We start from the raw sequence: 20,252 nt of genomic DNA, 5'->3' as shown, positions 1-20,252 counted from the left end.
ATGCAAGTTAGAACAAATTCTTTAGAAAAATAATTTGGAAAATTTAATTGCTTCAGGATATAAAAAAAACTTGCTCATAAGTTAACAATGCCTCTTTTAATTTTCATACACTGATATTCAGAAAATAAGAACAAAATCTATCTTAGTTCATTATATTTTAATTTTCAATGCCTCACTTATTGTCGCAAAAAGAAAAAAGTGCAAAATCCTACACTATATAATTACGATAAAGAATTTACGCCATCTCCAATCTTTCCGAATATCCTAAAAATCGAAACTACGCCTAAATGATACAAAATTAGATTTGATAGTTTAAACCAAAAAAATCTCCTAATATTTATTTCTCTATCAACGAAATTCAGGGTAATTTTAAATACTTCTTTCAGTTTAACACTTATATTTCAGAGTTTCCAGTGCAACACATTGTGTATGTACAGAGTTTGGTAGGTGTGAAATAAAAATTAAGTCAGAGCGCACCGAATAGTCTAGATACATGTACGGATATCGCTGCATTTTGCTCAAAAACGAATACTACAAAGACTGATAGTCGGAGTGAAGCTCTCGAAAAAGTGTAAATGGAAATGCGTCATAAAAAAATTCCCGCTACCTTTGTATTAACTTTACACGTTACAGAGAAATGATTCGTCGTATCGATGGACTTGGAGCTCTAAGCATTCGGAAGTCTGCCTCATTTTTTATTTTTGTTATTTTAGTCAATTAATGATAAAAGAATACATCTCAGTATTCAAGTCCAGATTAAAAAAGAAAAGAGAAATTGAACCGCACTTGGTAATTACTCTCCTGCACAGACGAAAGCTGAATTATTATTCCCTTCGAAATCGCGCAGAGTTCCGAAGAGTCAGGACTTAATCCTATGCCTTTCGCTCAACTTTTTTTTTCTCTCTCGTTTTCTCATTTTTTTTAAACTCTCGACACTCATTTTGCACAAAATGCTGTGCTTTCTCTCGTGGCAGGACCCTTGCATTACAATATTTTTATATCAGAATTCACTCGGACGCCCGATTCCATCTTCAGTCTTAATTAAAATCATTCAAGGCTTTTTTTAAATAAACACGCGTCACACTCTTGTCGCGTCCGAGCTATTGCTATAAAAACTCTACGAATAAATTATATATCGACAGATCGTTCGAATGATTTGCATTCAACTGCAGAGTCCCAACGAACGTGCGAGTCCTTAAATAAATTTAAGTAAAATGTACTTAGTATTTATTGTTGCTATCGTTATAATTATCAATATGCGAGACGTCGTACGTCAAAAGGATTTAAATCGTATCCTCTCGTCAAATACTCGAGAAAGTGACCTGCATCATTCGCTGCGCTGTCGACCCGCGTAAACCGATACAAAACATGATACCTCGCTTGTTGTCCGACGACGAATGTACACATAATAAATACAAGAAAAGAATGTGATTTTTTCCCCTTTCTTAGCATACGATATTATGTTTAGCGATGTTTTTTTCTTCATTATTTTAGATCCTTATCTAGTGAAAATTCAGCTAGAAATTGTAATTTACGAAAAATAAAATTACAGCGCAAATAATTCGGGTGGGAATGTCGTTTGCGCCGTTGTGAGTTTTGCTTCCTTGAGCTGCTGCCACTTCGGTGTTCAAATTCAAGCTGGAAAAGAACAAATCAGATTTAGATAAAATTAAATTTTAGTTTGAATAGATTTTAGAGATTTTAATCATTTCTGAAGAATAATAAAACAAAGGGTTGCTACAAAATCTGAATTTAAAACTGAACAGGCTTTTCACACCGAATTCTCAAAGTTTGGAAATCAAGAATATTATCAAATTATTGATTTTTTAAAAACCATTCGCCCTAATTAATCAAATAATTCATCTGAAAAGAGCTGAATCTAATTTAAAAGCGCTTATCTAAGGTAATAAAAACTGAACTACAAATTAAAGTACTCGAAATGGAACTCTGGAACTTTACACTTTTTAAACTGAAGCTTACCAAATTTGTCATTCAAATGATCAATAAATGACACGCAATATGGAATAATGAAAGCTTTCAATACTTTTCAAATAAATAATTTCAAATTAAATGCCGTTAAATTGCAAAAATTTATTTTCTTTTATAAATTGGACAGCTCAAAGATTTCGAGTTAAAAAATATAAATCGAATAAATTAACAAATTTATATTATTGTAAGCAATTTGAAGTTAAAAACAATAAAAATCGAACAATTAACATTTTATAATCAAATCTTTTTTAAATTAGCAGTTAAATTATTTTAATTTGAAAACGTTTCATATTGATAATTGTACAATTGTTACTTATACATCAAAATTCAACAGTTTCACTTACAAATGGAACAATTACCATTGTAACGATTTAAGGCATCCTCTTTTTTAGAAATGTTTCTAAATGTTTTAAAAAAATTCTTTTTTAATTTGAATTGGTTAAAAATGCAATATTTAGGACCGAAAAATGATTTTAATAGGGTTTGAAATTGAATGTATTAAAATACGAATCTATTAATTTGAAACTATATAAAAATTGAAAGTAGTCTAAAGTTACAATCTGACTACTACCTATTACTAATGCTTTCCAATTGAAACAGTTCAATTTTTCACGTTAAAATCTGTATAGTTTAATTTCAAACAAATTCAGAATAATCTAGTAAAAACAATTATTTTTCAATTTTAAATATCACTAATTTATATTTGACCAACTTGAAACGTTTATTATCAAAAAATTCAATCTGAAACGCTTTTAAAATTTAATTGTTCAAATCTTCAAAGCTATATTTAAATACTCTTTAAACGAAAATGTAAACTTGAAAGGGAAACTTTGAGAATTACGCATTGTAAAATGCATCATTTCATAATTTAAAAAGTGAAAAATTGGTTTAAAAAAATTAAATCAACTTCACAAAATTTAAAGAGTGTAACTGGAATTTTCTCTAGTAATTTAATTAAAAAATTTCCACGAGTTTGAAGAGCCTAATTTAAATGTTTTCAGAAATTGTAAACGCTAAATCTTCTATTTTGGTTTGCAATTGGCGCATATCAACTATTTAATATTATTAGAATTTTAATGGTTCAAAAATGTAAAATTATACCTTCAAAAATTCGAATGATTAACATCGATTAATTGAAAACGTAAAGACCACAAATAGAATATTTAAATTCAATGGTTTTTAAAATTCAGTTAAAATTTCTGGATAAACACTATTTCGTAGATTTTCATCTCCCGGTTCTCCCGATAAACATTTGTGATTTCTTCCCGTTTAGAAAAAAAATAACTCTTTGCGCGAAACCCACAGTTGTTTCACATATATAATCAATTCCGAAAATCGATAAGCATCAAAAGAAGATGAATTGCATATTTTTAAAGTTGAAACGCTAACAATTAAATAAATTAATTTTTGATTAAATAATTAAAAAAATTGACTGATTTCAGATTAAAATTTCGAAAATAGGACAATGTCAAAACTTACAAAATTTAATTTTTGATAATTCCAATTTTAGAAATAAAACAGTGAAAACTTGAATTTGAATAATTTTAAATTCAAAGCCATTAATTTTGAACAATTTAATATTGAAAGCTAAATTATGTAATCTTTCAAAGTCGAAGATTTTCATTATTATAGATTTTTAAATTTTTATTACATAACAAAATTATAATTTAACATTTAACATTGGCACACATTTTTAAGGCCTAAAAAGAAAGAACGAGTTCGTAAACCAGCTATTTGGTATGAAAATTCAAAAAGTGAGCGCATTTTCCAAATTTTTGAAACCACATTTTTTTAAGAATTTATCCTTTATAACTTTTTTATATAAAAAGAAAAATATCAGAGTTAGTGCATTTTCAAAATTCAAAAAACAAACTAAAATGAACATTTTTTTATCAAGCTATGCAAGATACGAAAACAATTAATAAGCTAAAATTGAGCGCCCTGAAAAGATCTATAAATTTCTTATGAATCACTTTTGGATAGGACGGGTAGCTTTTATTTTTAGTCGTAAAAAACAGCTGTGAAAATAAAAAAAATAAAAAAATTTGGACTAACGACACAAACTACGAAAAAAGTGAGACAAAACTTGTTTGTCCAAAAAAGAGCTAGAAATTTTTATTAATAATTTTTTATAGGATGCCCAGTTATTATCTTATGCGTAAAAAACAATAAAAATAAAAAAGTAAATTTTTTGACAAACAACACAAGCTATAAAAAAATAGTCAAAAGTTACGCTTCCAAAAAATATCGAAAACTCATTGAAATTTTTCATGAAGAATTTTTGATAGGATACGTAGTTTTTGCTTTAGTCGTAAAAAACAACATTCAAAATAAAAATAAATATTTTTTTGTTGAAAAAACGACACAAGGTACGAACTAAAATTAACAGGCAAAAGTTGTTAGCCTAGAAAGATCTAGAAATTTATTATTGATCATTTTCAGATAGGACGAGTAGATTTTCTTCAAATCATAAAAAATCAGATTAAAAGTAAAAAAAATTGAATTTTTGGAGAAAGCACAGAAAAGACGAAAGAGGACGTAGGATCCTATGTAGGACCCTATATCGGTTCCTGTATTAGACCCTCTGCAGATGCGCAGTAGTTTTTATTTAATAGTCAAAAACAAGAGTAAAAATTAAAAATTATCAAAACAAGGAAATAAGAATTAGTATGATTCAATTTTTATGCATATTATTAATTGTAATGATATACATTTATTGAAATGATACATGTTTCAGGGCAGCTTAGAATATAATTGAAAGCAAAATAAGAAACAAATATTAAAATAATCATGATAAATGCAATTTGTGCTTTATTTTGCAATATCTGAATAAGCAATCCCAGGCAGAGTTACATGAAAAATGTATTATATTTGATATAAAAGTGTTCTGTATAATACAGAAAAGTTGACATTTTGGACAAAATCAAGTGCGAAACACGAGATACGTGATGAGAATGTGTTCGTTAAAGCCAAAAGAGAGTTCACAATTACAAAATTACAGTTCTCGACCCGTTCACCTTTGATTTTAAAAGGTCTATGCATATTAACCCTCGAAACTCGAATATTAAAATATCACAAGCAATCAAATGATCGAAACATTTTCTAACAGATTCCAACTTTCCCCAAATTTAATGCTATCAACAGTGATGAATTTCAGAAGTGAAATCATGTTTTACAAAAGTTTGACAAGTTATACAATTGACTAACTTTATTTTCTTGTATATTCAAAAAAATTGCTCAAGATTAGAGAAATTTAAGTAATGATCTTCTCAATTTTTGAACGGTTTATAATCGGAAGGCTTTGAATGTGTTAGGTTTTTTATTCGATTTTTTTTCAATTACAGCATTTCAAAAATAAAAATTAGAACAATTTAAAAACCTGAATCTTTCAAAGTCGTTGAAAAAAGCTTTAAGCCTGTATACTTAAGAAAAAGTAAAAAAATTTAGATACAGATTTACAAAAAATCAAGCCTTAATTTGACAAATCCCTAATTTAACTATCGCTTTAAAAAAAATACTTTTCTACCATTGAACATATTTTTAATTTACTTTTTTTTATAATTCAATATAGTAAAAAACATTTGACAAAATCTGGGGAGGGGGGTCAAACTTTACATAAATCTAATACCTTCTCCGATGAGAATGTAAAAACTGTTTATTAAATGTTGCGTAAAATCTAGGAATTAGTGAAAATAACTGCAAACTTTTTTCTAAATTCCTTGATTCTTCTAATATTTTTTAGAACAGTTATAAAATAATATTTTCTTATTAAGACTGTTCAGACTATCTATCAACCCAGAAATATCTCTTGAAAATAATTCATCACATACCCGTGAAACCTTGTGGTGGTTGTCCTGGCACAGAATACTGTGGCCTAAAGTTACCAAAGTTGGCAGCACCGGCAAAAGTGGCTGGTATCTGGCCACTGTTGAAACCTGCAGGGAATTGCTGAGCCAATAAAGCAGCCTGGCCAGAGGGAGTGCTGCTGCCTCCTGGAGCTGTTGCGGCCAGACGACTCAAAATTGAACGTTCCGACATCTGGAGTCGTTGAGCAACTGGAGGGATTCTTGCCAAAGTCGCTGGCAAACGGCTCACGTCAGACTTCATGTCAGACAGAAGCTCCTCCAATTGATTTAGCACCTATTTCAACAAATAAAGCAAAAATTAGTTAAAGCGGCAATGGAAATCTTGATATAGATAAATTTTAAATTTTGTATCTTCCAGTGTTGGGAAGTAACAAAGTTCCTAAAAAAGTTATTGTTATAGTACATTTGCTGTAACTAGTAACTTTTTTAAGCAAGTAACTTGAAACTTATTCCCAATTTTTTTCGGTTTTTTTTTCTCAGTGCACGGATCGAGTAAAAGGCTTTAAAAAAGTCACATTAGTCACATAAAATTACAAAGAAAGTCGCACAGAATTTTAAGAAAAAGTCAGTACCAGACACTAAATGACGGAAACAATAACTTTCATTGTCAAGTTGAATTATTAGTAATTTGAATATGAAATTATTAATTTTTTAATCATTCAGACCGCATAGTCGAAAATGCCCTCGAAATAGCGGAATAAATGCTTTAAAAAAATGTATATATACACAACATTAAATTTACAATAAAGTAGTTGAATTTCCAACCCAAAGACGAACTTTTAACACCAAAATTGTAGTTTTTAAGTCAAAAAGTCGAATAATTTAGAATATAGTTGAGTTTTAACCTAAAAAAATGAATATTCAAACAGAAAAGGTCAATTTTCAATCAAATAGTTGAATGTACAAAACAAAGCAAATTTTAAGAAAAAAGTTGCGTATTTACAATCACATACCTGAAAAATTTCAAGCCAAAGAGACGAATTTTTAACAAAGTAATTGTTTTACTCAAATAGTGGAATTTTCAATAAAAAATCTAAATTTTAATGGGCAGAGGTGACTTCACCCAATATGTTGAATTTTCGAGCAAAAAGATGAATACTTAATAAAACAGTTGAATTATTTACAAAAAAGATAAGTACTGAACGAAATAACTGAAATTTCAACCAACTGGTTGACTTTTCAATATAAATGATTTAACCTCAATCAAAACAGTTGCATTTCCAACCAAATAAATAAATTGTCAATCAAAAAAAAAAAAAATTTGTATCAGGCAGTTAAATTAACAGCATTAAAAGATGAATTGCCAACCAAAAAACATACATTTTAAACAAAATAATTAAATTTTGAACCAAATAGGCGAATTTTTAGCCAAAAAGAATGAACTTTCAACCAAAAACAATTCGATTTTATTATTGGTTACCATTAATTCAGTTCTCACACAAGCGAAAAAAAAATGAGAAAAAGGTGAATGGGTTGAAAGATCGACTGCAAACGTTTTCGACTTAATAATGTCCTGCTGTTAATGCTTGCAATTTAAAAAAAAATGAATACTGAATCATTTCTAATGTCTTGAATCCGGATTCAATTTCAAACATTTATATATAAAGCTTTAAGGAAAAATATAATAAATTTTTAATGTTCTCAATTAAAATTGTACAAAGTCACATTTTTGTAATAAAGTCGAAAAAGTTGCAGGATTTTTGAGGAACTTGCCCAATACTGTAATCTTCTCTAAATAAATATGACAGAGATTGAAAACCGACCTTGTGTAGAACAGCGTTTGCCGGTTTGTTACCAGCGAGACTCTCCTTGCTCAGGTGTTGATGGGACTCGGCAAGACATTCGACTTCGGCGAACCTCGCATTCAAACTCATCGCAGGATGGTTAGGATCTTGCGTCAAGTTCAAATACGCGGCGCGTCTCAGTTGTTCCTCGATTACCAATGCTTGCTCTAAAAGCTTAAAACGTCTGGCAAGGAACTTGTTCTTTATCTCGAGAAAGTTACCTTTGCCGACGTCCATCTTGAAGGGCTCATTGATGATCGCGAACCTAGAACAAAAATAGAAATATTTCATTAATATCTAATTCTTTAATTATTCAAACAATTTCGCTTCTTTAAATTATTCAATTAGTAAGCTTCAGGGTGGCCGTTTTAATCAAAGACAATAATTCTCGTTTTTTTTCCCCCGGTTCGCAGACATTGTTCACCACTCTAACCAAAACTCTGTTTCTATAACTCTGTTTCAAAAGCTTGAATTTAAAAACTGACCTTAAAATAATAACATCTATGAAAAATGATTTTGATCGAAATTAAGGAAACACAAGTTCTACAATTTTTATTGTTGGTGCTGCGGTGGCGCAATTGGTAGCGCCCCTTACATGTAATGAGGAGGTTGTTGGTTCAAACCCAGTCCGCAGTGAATTTTTTAGAACTTATTGCTTTCGCGTTTTCAATTAATTTCTCGTAATAAAAATTGATTATGATATAGTAATTCTTCTACTTATTAACCGTAAAATACAGGGACCTCTGTCGCACAAACATGAAATAACCACTGGTATTAGGCCTCTAAAATAATATTGTATCTAATTAACCAGTCTAATCGAAACTCTGTTTCAAAAACTTCAAATGAAAAATAGAACACTGAAGCCAAAAAATTGTCCATTTGCAGCAATGAAAACTGAGCTGCAAATTAAAGTACTCAAAGTCGAACTCTTGAATTTGCAACTTTTAAAACTGAAGTTTAAAATTTTGTATTTAAAAATGTATTTAAATAATCAATCATTTTCTACGTATAAAATGGAAGCTACTAACACTTTTCAAATAACAAATTTTAAATTAAGTGCAGTGCAACTACCAAATTTTCTTTTTTCAACTTTTATAAATTATAGAGTTCAAAGATTCAGATTCAGTACCAAAATTATAAATCCACGTCATCATTTTCAATACTCTAAATTTAAGAATCAATCAATGCATTTAAAAATTATATAATTTTAAACTAGAAACAAACAAAATTACATTTTTTTATAAGCTGAACACTTCTTAAATTAAAAGTTAAATTATTTTTATTTTAAATTGTTACGAAGTCCTTAAAATAATTCAAAATTTTATTTCAAAATCTGGAAAAATTTACATATTGTTTCATATTTTTCAAATTTTTAATTATTTAAAAAATTTTTTCAGGACTTCTAGACATCTTTTAAAATTATACGAATTTTTCCTATAAATTTCTTTAAAATCCTTTAAAATCTTCCGCATTCAGTTTTGATAACTTTGTACAACTTTCTAAATTAAAAAAAAAAAATACTTTAAAATTAATTTTTCGAAATATAAAATCATTTTCAATTTTCCTAGTAAGTGTTTGTTTATTCTTCTGAAGCCTTTCAAAATTCTTGAACAGCTTCAAAAATTGTTCTTTAAAATCTGCCAAAATATATAATATTTTGTTTCAAATTACGTCGTGGACTATTTGCACAGAAATTTTCGTACGAAAAGCCGGATTTTGTAGCACACGTAAACTTCGTTTACATTATTTGAAATCATTTCAAATTGTTAATTAATTTTTTTTCTTTTTTCAAAACTTCTAAATATTTCTTAAGGCTATTCGAATTTGTTATCAGAATTATAGGTGTTCAATATATCAAAATTCAAGAACTTGACTTACAGTACCGTTTTGTTTTTTAATCTAACAATTAAAATTGTAACGTTCAAAATTCGGTTTTTTTTTTAGTTTTGAATATTTAATTTGCAATTACGGATTTTTAATTTACAGTCAGATATTTCTAAATATGAAGCAATTGTTCTTATTCTTAATTACAAAATTTCAACTTGAGTGGTTTGAAAATTGAATATTTTAACCTGAAATAACATTTGAAATTTAATAAAAGCCTTTTATTATGAATATATTATTTTAAAGTTATTTTGAAATTGAAAATAATTTATAAAGTTTCAATCGGGCTTTTATTGTTTAGCTAATAATCTAACTGTGAACTGATTCCGAATCGTCTTGTAAAATCAATTATTATTCACTTTTTAAATCTAAAGTACAATTTAGTTTTAAAAATCATGAATTAATTTATATTCACATTTGACAAATAAAAATATTTTTAGCAAAAATCATCGATTTTAAGCGCCTCTAATTTCATTAAAACTTCACTTTAAAATTCTTTAAATTAAAATTTATGCTTTAAATTTAAAAATCTAAAATGGAAATTTTGTTAAGTGAAAGATTTTCGAATTACGCATTCTAAACAGAATGATATTATTATTGAAAAAGATCAGAATTTAACGAATTATTTAAAAACAGTTGAAATCAAAGTTGGGCAGATTTCTTTCTTCTAAACATTTATAAAATTCTGGGTCAAAAAATAAATTCACTGTCATTTCCCGGTCCAGCGGACTCCCTGAAGCTTCCTTCTTCGAACGCAAATTACCTTATATCATTTTGAATGTCCTGCCAACGTCCATAACCGTGAGTAACGATACCAGCAAGGAGCCAATAATCGTGTCTTCGGTGCCAGATTTCGTATTCTCGGCCAGGAACGGCGGCCTTCTCTTCATTGAGCCACAGAGTGTGCAATTCTGTGAATCCTCCATCGGCAATATTGAACATGAATTTGCGCTTTGGCTTCACTTCCGTCTCGCCTTCCTTTGCTGTTTCCTTCTCTTTAGTATCTTTTTCCTGAGAATTAGAAAAAAGGGCATAAAATATAGGTCAAATAATTAAACTCTTGGTTTAAATTATGAAATATTTAGATTTCAGGTACGTACTTCTTTCTTGTCGCCATCTTCTTCGTCATCTTTCACGATAACAACGTCCTCTTCTGTTTCTGGCTTAGGCTTAACTTCCAAATTTTCTGCCTTTTCTAACTTTTCTTCTGGCTTGACGGGAGATTTTTCGTCTTTTATACTCTCTGGCTTCTCCTTCTCTTTTTCTACTTCCTTGTCACTAGTCTCCATTTCTGTCTCTTCTTCTTCCTTTTTGGGCTCTTCGCCTTCCTTTTCCTTCTCTTTCTCCTTTTCCTTCTCTTTCTCGGCAGGTTCTTCTTCTTCTTTAGTCTCCTTGGTTTCCTTGTCTTCTTCCTTAGTTTCCTTTACTTCCGAAGTCTGTAGCGATAGAAAATAATTAAATTAATTTGTCATTATTTAAGTTCTATTTCAAATAATATAATGTAAGCGATTCAGAGGATAATAATAATTACAAAATTAAGTTAAAATTTGTAACAAATAATAGTAAATGTAGCCAGGTAGTTATACAAAATTAAAATTAAAATATAGTGTGAAATATTTGTTTAAATCGTCGTTTTGAAACAAAGATGTAAAAAATGGGTTCGTAAACCGTGCAAGAAAAACTTACTTACAAATAAGTCAAAGAAATTTGAAGATAGGAAAAGATATTTTGTTTCATATAAATATTTTCATAATAATTTAATATCTTTTTGATACAAGAAATGAAGATTTAAGAATTAAAATTTAGTATTTAATCTGCACAATAATAGTTATTACAATTAGTATTATTTTCTTCATTTATCTTAAATATTCACTCCATTTTCTAAGAAAATCCTTAATATCATTCAAAATTAAAGAATATAACTATACAGTAACTGAGATCTACTATCCAACAGAAAAACCTAGTAAGTGACATTTGCCATTTGACCATTCCGATACATACGCATGAGAAAATAACCTCTATGGCAAAGTCATTTACTAGGTTTTTTCCGTTGGACTGCAGAGATATCAATTTCTGATGACTATTATGATCTATTTCGGTTTTAAACATTTTTTAATTTTTAATTAAAAATTTTTTGATGTTTAAAACTACACTTAGACTTATTATTCATTCTTGAAATCTTTCAATAAAATATTCTTCAATTTTAAATTATATATCTTTTAAAATGTTTAACTAAAATTGGACAATTGTAATATACTATAATGGAAATTAAAAGAAAAGAATACAAATTCTTTCTATTTTTCAAGTTGAGTTTCAAATGTTCAATAATTTTAAAGATTTTCAAATAAGAAATTATTAACTTTTCGATGCCTAGTCTTAAAGTTTTCTAATTTTTAGGCCTTGAATTTGACAAATTGTTTTCTTAATTTTCCATTGTTTTGAACTTATTCTAGAGGCATCTAAATAGTATAATCAGTCAATTTTGTACGATTGACATTGAAACCAAAAAATGTGGAATATTTAAATATATAATAATTAAATACGAAACTGGCTATCAAGGCTTTAAAAATCAAACTTAGCAATTCGGGAAAATTCAATACTGAAATTGTCCTGACATTTTTAACATTTTAATTCGAAAATATTATCGATTCAGGAAGCTTTCAATTTGAAATTGTTGAATTATTCGGGCTATCAATTAAACATTATTGTGCAATATGAGCAGTCAAATTCTCAATATAAATCTAAAATATGTTAGGATCACATCTACAAACAAAAACAAATTTCCCGGTTATTAAACATTTTTCCATGCCATTAATGATGCTAATGCTCAGTGGAAAGAGCATCAAGAACTGTCAGAACCCAAAAAGTATAAAGGAAATCCTAATTAAAAAAAGTCGGATCTATGATTGACCTCCTTGCTTTTGAAGCAAAGAAACTTCAGTATCAAAGCCTACAAAAGTGGTCATACAATCGAGCATTAAAAACTATAATTATAATTTGAAATTATGGAAATTTCAGACAAGACAGATTTTTTTGCTGAAAAATGTGATTTGTCCAAAAAAATCACGGTCATTTTCACCGTTAGAAATTGAAGATTTTTTTTAAACATTGTGAACATTTAAAATTAAATTATTTGAAAAACTTTGATAATTAGATGTTTGCTGATCAGAAATTTTTCGAATTATTCAATTGAAACTTGAAGCGTTAGTTTTAAATTAATTCCTTTTAATTAATTTTTAAATTGTGCAACATGATTTTTTTAAATTCAATCATTTCAATAAAAATTGCAAAATTATTAACTTTAAAATCAAGGGGAAGAACTTCACGTTAAATACAATTTTATAAGATGTCAAACTGACTTATATGTACCAAGAAACTATCATACATCAATGTTGACAGAATGCATGAATCGTAGATTGTTACATATTATATTAAATGAAATCTCAGTCAAATATTGATGAAATTACAAATGAAATCATTAATCTTGATCTATAACTCTTGATTTATATAAGCAAAAAGACCAATTTTCAAACAAGAAGATTAATTTCTATAAAAAAAAACACGCAATTTGAACTAATAAAGATAATTTTTCAAATAAAAATAAAATATTAAAATTTTTAGTTAAAAAGATTAATATTCTACTATAGAGATAAATTCGCACCTAAAATTGTGGAATATTCAATTAAAATAGTTACATTTTCAGTAAAAAAAATTTCAAACAAAAAAAATGTCAACAAAATAGTTTCAACTGGAGTTGTCAAATTTTCAGTAATAAAAATTAATTTTAAACAAAGAAAAAAAGAATTTACAACAAAATTGATAAATACAGTAACATAAAGCTACTTTCACAAATTGTTATATAAAAATTATATTGCAATTAGAACAGAATTAAGCACACTTTCGAAAAAAAATCCCTGGTATTACCAGACATATGAAAATTCCAGGTTTTCCAGATAGGGGCCCTGATAACCTTTCATAAATTTTCATAACTCCTCTTCATTCCTGATCCTGATTTATCTCAATATATCTTAGCACCAACATCTTAAAAAACCAAAATAATTTAAAAAATGATAAAAATCTGACCTCTTTCTCGCTCCCATCCTCCTTCTGTTCCTTGACCTCCGCACCTTCCACCGCCTTAGCCGTATCATTGGCCACAGCTCCAACTGTCGGGGTCGGAGTCGCAGCAGGACTGGGACTTGGGGCATTAGACGTCGCAGGAGTCGCGCCACTGCTACTCGTTCCAGTCGCAGGATCCACGACAGCGTCCTTCACAGGTTCCACTGGCTTTCTGATCATCTCGGGCATCGAGTAGTACCCATTAATATGCTCAAACTCCTGAACCTTCTTCCTGATCAACGACATCACTCCAATCCTCGTCAAAACATGTTGCCTACTTAATCCCTCCCTCGGAACTCCATCAGCAAACGTCTCTGCATTATCAGCACCAGGCTCGCAAAGGTGACGCATAAAGAGCGAAACATAAGCCTTGAAATTCTTCTCCGATTTTCCCCTTAAATCCCGCACCAACCACTGAGAATTAAAAGCATCCTGTGGTGGCATTCCATACCGCATAATGGCATTGAGGAAGGCCTTCCTCTGTCTCGCATTGAATCCCAAAACCTCAATATTACCATTAACCCTGGCAAGAAGTGGCGGAAGAGGTCTGTCCTTCTCATCTCGTCTTTCCAAGCGACGTCTGCTTCTACGAGACAATAAGTCACCGTCTCCCTTTTCATCAAAGTCATCATCCTCCTTGTCATCATCACTCGGTGCGCTAAAGTCACTGTTATAATCCGAGAGATTCTCTTGCCAAGGCTGATCATCCCTAGCTCCTTGATCTCCAGTCACTCCTCCATCGTTATAATTCACCTGCTTTCGTACTCTCTTACCCTTTCCAAGTGTCCTCGCCATATCCTCCTGCTGCTGTTCATAATGGTGTCTCAGCAGTTTAATCCAATATGCAGGATCGGTATTTTCAGCTTCTTGCTTGATAATCTCCGTGTCTGCCTCTTCCTCATTCTCGCCATCCTTTGTGACATAAGAGGCCACCTTGAACGAGCTCAAGTACTCGTTGGCCCAACTTTCCTTCGATTCGATACCCTCCTTGCTTCTGTTTAAAAGTTCCGCGACGGCCTTGTCATCGTAGTGAATTGCATCGTCTTCCTTGCCCTCCTCTTCTTTAAACAACTCTTCCGTTCCGAATCTCAAGATATCGTCGAGTTCCTGCTTGCTAAAGTTGGCACCCTTTCCTCCCATCCCCGGCCGCACGACCAAATGCGTAAGCATCATCTTGCGTTTCGCGACTTGAGTAACTCGTTCTTCGACCGAGTTTCGAGTGACGAATCGATAGATCATAACTTTATTAGCCTGACCGATTCTGTGAGCTCTGCTGAACGCCTGAATGTCGTTGTGAGGATTCCAATCGGAATCGTAGATTATCACAGTGTCCGCTGTCGCTAAATTGATTCCTAGACCTCCAGCACGAGTTGAGAGCAAAAAGACAAATTGCTGGGCACCAGGAGCATTAAATCTATCTATAGCCTCTTGTCTCTGAGTACCAGTGATGTTTCCATCGATACGTTCGTATTTATAACCCTCGCCTTCCAAGTAGTCTTCCAGAATGTCCAACATCTTTGTCATCTGGGAGAAAATAAGGACCCTGTGTCCGTCGTCTCGGAGCTTCCTCAGCATCTTGCTTAACAAGACAAGCTTTCCAGCAGCTTTGATCAAAGCTGAGGTCTCGTAGTTACCGTTTGGTCCCGTCGGGGCTTCTTGGGAAGCAGCTGGGAAGAGATAAGGATGGTTACAACACTTTTTCAGATCCATCATAATATTTAGCAACGAAACTTGCTGGCCTCCTCCCTTTGGATTCAAGGCTTCGTAGTTTCTCGTTAAAATATACTTGTAGTACTTTTTCTGCATCGGAGACAATTCTACTCTCACGATAAATTCGGATTTGCTAGGCATGTTCTTTAGCACGTCAGCCTTCAATCTCCGCAGCATGTGGGGTCCCAACATCTCGTGAAGTTTCTTCACCTGCTCTTCCTTGGAAATATCCGCAAATTCATTCTGGAAAGCAGAGAGATCGTTGAATTTATCCCGACAAAGGAAATTCAACAAGTGGAAGAGTTCCTCCAAGTTGTTTTGAAGAGGCGTACCAGTTAGGAGAAGTTTGTAGGCAATATTGTAAGACGCCAGAAGTCTGAAGAATTTAGACTGGTTGGATTTCAGCCTGTGTGCCTCATCGACGACTAGAACTGCCCAGTCAATTGATCCCAGGCAGGCCGAGTCGATAGAAACCAACTCGTAACTCGTCAAAAGCACGTTAAACTTGATATTGGCTGATCGGATCTTTGTCGCTCTTCCACCTCGAGTTGCGTTCTCTTCGAAGGCGAGTTCGTTTTCTCGGATGACGATACGACTGTCCTTGTCACCGACGTACGTGACACAATAGAAATCGGGAGCCCAGGTCTCGAATTCTCTTTCCCAATTGATGATTGTGGAAAGGGGTACTGAAACGAGGAAGGGACCTTTGCAGTGACCTTCCTTGTAAAGAGAATAGAGGAAGGTGATAGTCTGGATCGTTTTTCCAAGACCCATCTCATCGGCAAGAATTGTATCGATGCCTTGACCCCAAGAATACCTCAACCAGTTTAAACCTTCCAACTGGTAATGATGCAACTGACCTCCTGTTATGTCCAGGTAATCTGGTTGTCGTTCGTACTTTTTCTTGAGATCTGTGGTTGCTTTTTCAGGCGGTGGAGTATACCTTTTCGGTGCCTTCTCCTCGTCATCGATAATCTCTCGAGTCTTGGACTTTTTGCCCTTGCCTTTCTTTCCCTTTCGCGAGGAAGATGTTCCATCTCCGCAGATTGCGTTCCTCAGATCCAAGTAGTAATCGATAGCTTGTTTCAATCCAGGCACGTCCTCGTTCTCATCTTCCCAAGTCGCGAGATCGTAACCCAATTCTCGCCACTTAACGAGATATGTTGCTCGACCGTCTCGTTGAAGTCTGTGATTGATTACTCTGTGAACAATCAACCATTCGGGACGAACTCCGTATCGGTAGTAGCGTTCCTCGAGGTTGAATTCGTCCCTCTCGGCATTACCCTCTTGGCATTGAAGCCTCTTGTAACGACTGTCGCTCTCGTCCAAAGGTTCCTCCAGTTTTGGTGGCTCATCCATGTCGTATTTTCGTATGTAATTCCTAAACATGAGAGGATGGAACACGTCGAGTTGGAGTTCAGAGATCCAGTCACAGTGCCAATAGGACATATCTGCCCATCTGACGAAAAACTCTCGCGTCTTGCGTTTCTTAGGAGCTGCTTTACTGGTTGAAGGTTCCTCCGAAGGTGTATCTTCACATTCTTTCCACCTCCAAGTTAGGATCTTTGCGACTTTACCCATAATCGGAGGACAGCCACATCTTGGACACTTCCAGTCACCGTCGGGGATTTCGGTTAGAGGAGGATTTAGACAGTGGATGTGGTATGCACTTGTACAACTATCGCAGCATAAAAGTTCACCTCCGTCTTTGCAAACTCGGCAAAACTCCATGTGCTCGTCGTCATCATCTGCAGCTCCTAATGGAAGTTTAGGGGTATAATTTACGAATTGCAAAAAGCCGGATTGAATGTTGGTTGAGCAGACAATTTGATTTGATAGCCAAGTGTACTAAATGGAATTTTACACTTTCTTAACTTTATATTGGGTTTATTATTTACATAAGAGAAATTAAATTAGTACCTTCTCCTTCGCAGTGTGGACAACTCCATTTGCCTTCGGGTGTTTCCTCCAATTCGGGTTCTAGACAAACAAGATGGTAAGCTCTTGGACAAGTGTCACAAAGAATAATCTCACCACCTTGTTGACAAACTTCACAGTAATCCTGATGGTCAGTCTACGGAAAGAAAGACAATTTTTCGGTCATTTTGGAGAACTTAATTTCACCAATTTTGAAACCGTATTGAGCAATCTGAAAATAAATAGCTTCGAAACAAGTACTTTCTTGTTCCATAAAGAGGATTGCTACAAAATTACATTAATTTTCTAGAGCAAAATTAATTATACATAAATGCAAATTTGCCAAGCGTTTCAAGAATATAGCTAATCATTTGAACAGTTTCATTAATTGTACAATGATTAACAATAATAAAACAAATTAGAGAAACGTGTTCCAAATGAAATCTAAACAATGCAAATTTTGCTTTAAAAATAAAACCAGCTTTTTAATTGGAATTTTCTAACAGTAATACTTTTTAGGGAGAATATAATTCAAATTTGTAAATATAAATGGTTATCAAATTCTTTCAAAAACTTTAATATCGTCCAAATCTAAGGCTTCTAATTATAACTCTGCATTGTTAGAATTTGATGCCTTTCGAAAAGACGGTTTTTACTCTGGTATTCTCGAAAATTCTAAATAATTCATTGGTCCCAAAATTACACAAGTTTTTTAATTTAAATGATTTTATACTTAGAAATATAACCTTAAAATTTGAATTTCATAATTCCAATTTAAAAGTTTTAAAATTGAAATATTTTTAAGTTTCGAGTATGTTGCGAGATTATATAGGACTGAAATTATATGCATTCTAAAACGTTAAGCAGTAAACTGACGGCTTTCAAATTTAAAGTATTTTACAATCATGATGTTAGAACTTACAGCCTCCAAATTTTCAGATTTCGAAGTTTAAAAAATTTAAACTCTTTAAAAATATAAATCCTTTTTAATACATTTTTAGATTTCTTAATTGAAATGCTCTAGAATTTGTAGGCTGTAAATGAATACAAAACAAAACATTTATTTAATACAATTTTCATGCTCCTTGGTAGTTATTAAGAAGCAAATTAACTCTCACCTTTTTGGAATTCTTAAATCCGCTGCAAAGTACTAAAATCATGGAAATCTTAAAATGGACAAAAAATACAATGACAAAAAAATGTCAGAAACTTGCAACAACAAAAAATGTCACGAATCTGTCATATTTTGCATTCTGTAGCAACCCTGCATAAACTATTTAAAATTCAGCACATGCGACATATAACATATCAAAAAGTAGTAAACAATAAATACTAATGATTTTGAGGCAGAGCTAAGCAACAAATGATATGCGTTCTTGTTTCATTTTCAGATTAAATATTTGTATAATTCCCGTCATATGCGCACGTGTAAATTAATTGAAAACATGATAACAGATATTCATGCATCTTTCACATTGCTAACATAAAAATATGAAACATATATATGTATAGGGGAATCTAGAAGCTGAACGTATCTTTCGACAAAAATGAAGCCCAAAATCATTCATAATTGATAATGTAATGATTAGTAAGCAGTAAGAGTGTAAGATCTCCATCTATCAGAGATTGGAAACCTCGGCATGAGAAATGTGGACAGCCATTGATTTTCAAGCACGCGTCTGAAACAGTAACGAACGCACAAGCCATAAGCAGCTCAACTCTACCTGGACACTTTCCTCTCCATCGGGGAATTTCGAAGTCGTCTTTGTCTTCTTTTTCTTCTTGCTCTTGTTCCCAATCTTTGTCTTCGCCTTTCTGCGAACTGGAGGATCTGTTGGTGCTTCAGCAGCGGCTTCCTCGGCACCTTTAGAACCTTCCTCGCCTGTTGGCTCCTCTGCATCCGCCAACATCTGCTCAAACTCCACGTCTGAATCTCTGTATTCACCTCCACTTCCACCCTCAACTTCCTCGTCCTGCAACATCAAATTTTTAACAAAAAGTTAATATATAAACATCTCATGACAAAAACCTCATTTCTTAAATCGAAAGAATCTTTTAAATCAAGGTGATAAATTAAAAACGTTCAAATTTGATCACTTTTTTTAGAGTGATTGCCAAAAAGTTGTTCACTAAGTCCTAGCCATTTTCCACTTTTCCTCCGAATAATCAATTTGTTCTAAAAATTATCTCAGTAAGTACTTATATCAAAGCAAAATTTTGTAAAAAGTACACAAAATGTTCTGTCAAGCACCTATCCCAACCTACAAATTCAAAATAAAACATTGCTCAATGATATTAACACCATTGTCTTTTTTTAATATTTGCGATTTTAGGATATCACTTATATTGAGTTCAAAACGATAAACATCAAGAGTTTATTTATACATTTCAAAGTTGAGAATTTAAAAAATCCTCATTATAATTAAGTCGTTATAACTTTCAAAAACAGTACTAAAAGATACTATAAAAATTTACAAACAAGAAAAATGAGATTTATATTACTTCTGAACCAAAATTTATTTTATTTATTTTATTTATTATCCCAAAATGCAGTTTAAACAAAAAAAACGTGATTTTTCGTGCCTATTTTTTTTTGTGAGCCATTTTCCAAAGCTTTTCGAGTCTGTAATTAACCTGGAATCTCACTAACCGGTGGAATAAATGTCTAAACTTTGAGAATCCATGGTTCAAAGATCGATTTTTCGTTTTAGTATTTTCAAAGTGGCGTCTTAATGGCAAAATTTTTGTGAAAACATTCATGAATTTTTTTACAATAAACGATGCGCTTTTTGGAAAAATCATCAAGAATAAAAAGTTCTTGTGATCAGCCAAGGAATACGCCTGAATTTTTTCGAAGCGTTTTGAGCAAAATTTTGGATTCTGCATATGAACAATTTTTGCAAAATTCAAAATTTTGCTCAAAACGCTCCGGAAAAATTCAGGCGTATTTCTCGGCTGATTACAAGAACTTTTTATTCTTGAC

General features: G+C 31.8%; 1 protein-coding gene and 1 non-coding gene across 7 annotated transcripts in view; one reads left to right on the top strand and one right to left on the bottom strand.

Annotated features, from left to right (window-relative positions):
* Positions 1-377: 377 nt before the first annotated feature.
* The window catches only part of LOC117166918 (chromodomain-helicase-DNA-binding protein Mi-2 homolog), a 30,878-nt gene continuing 11,003 nt past the window's right edge, over positions 378-20,252 (bottom strand). For 4 of the 6 annotated variants that reach the window (XM_033351371.1, XM_033351374.1, XM_033351376.1 and 1 more), the window contains exons 5-11: positions 18,994-19,242; positions 17,273-17,426; positions 13,607-17,109; positions 10,624-10,959; positions 10,287-10,534; positions 7,619-7,904; positions 5,812-6,129 (exon numbers count right to left, since the gene is read on the bottom strand). In XM_033351371.1, coding sequence (XP_033207262.1) covers positions 5,812-6,129; positions 7,619-7,904; positions 10,287-10,534; positions 10,624-10,959; positions 13,607-17,109; positions 17,273-17,426; positions 18,994-19,242 — 5,094 coding nt within the window. Of the gene's footprint in view, positions 1,639-5,811; positions 6,130-7,618; positions 7,905-10,286; positions 10,535-10,623; positions 10,960-13,606; positions 17,110-17,272; positions 17,427-18,993; positions 19,243-20,252 lie in introns of those variants that run through there. The other 2 variants (XM_033351372.1, XM_033351375.1) reach the window with 2 other exon arrangements.
* Positions 8,203-8,275, top strand: Trnat-ugu. Its single transcript has one exon. It is a non-coding gene; the product is annotated as a tRNA-Thr (tRNA).

The sequence above is a fragment of the Belonocnema kinseyi genome, chromosome 2 (genome assembly GCF_010883055.1).
Source record: "Belonocnema kinseyi isolate 2016_QV_RU_SX_M_011 chromosome 2, B_treatae_v1, whole genome shotgun sequence".
NCBI classification, from domain to species: domain Eukaryota; kingdom Metazoa; phylum Arthropoda; class Insecta; order Hymenoptera; family Cynipidae; genus Belonocnema; species Belonocnema kinseyi.
This window is presented reverse-complemented; position numbering and strand designations above follow the sequence as displayed.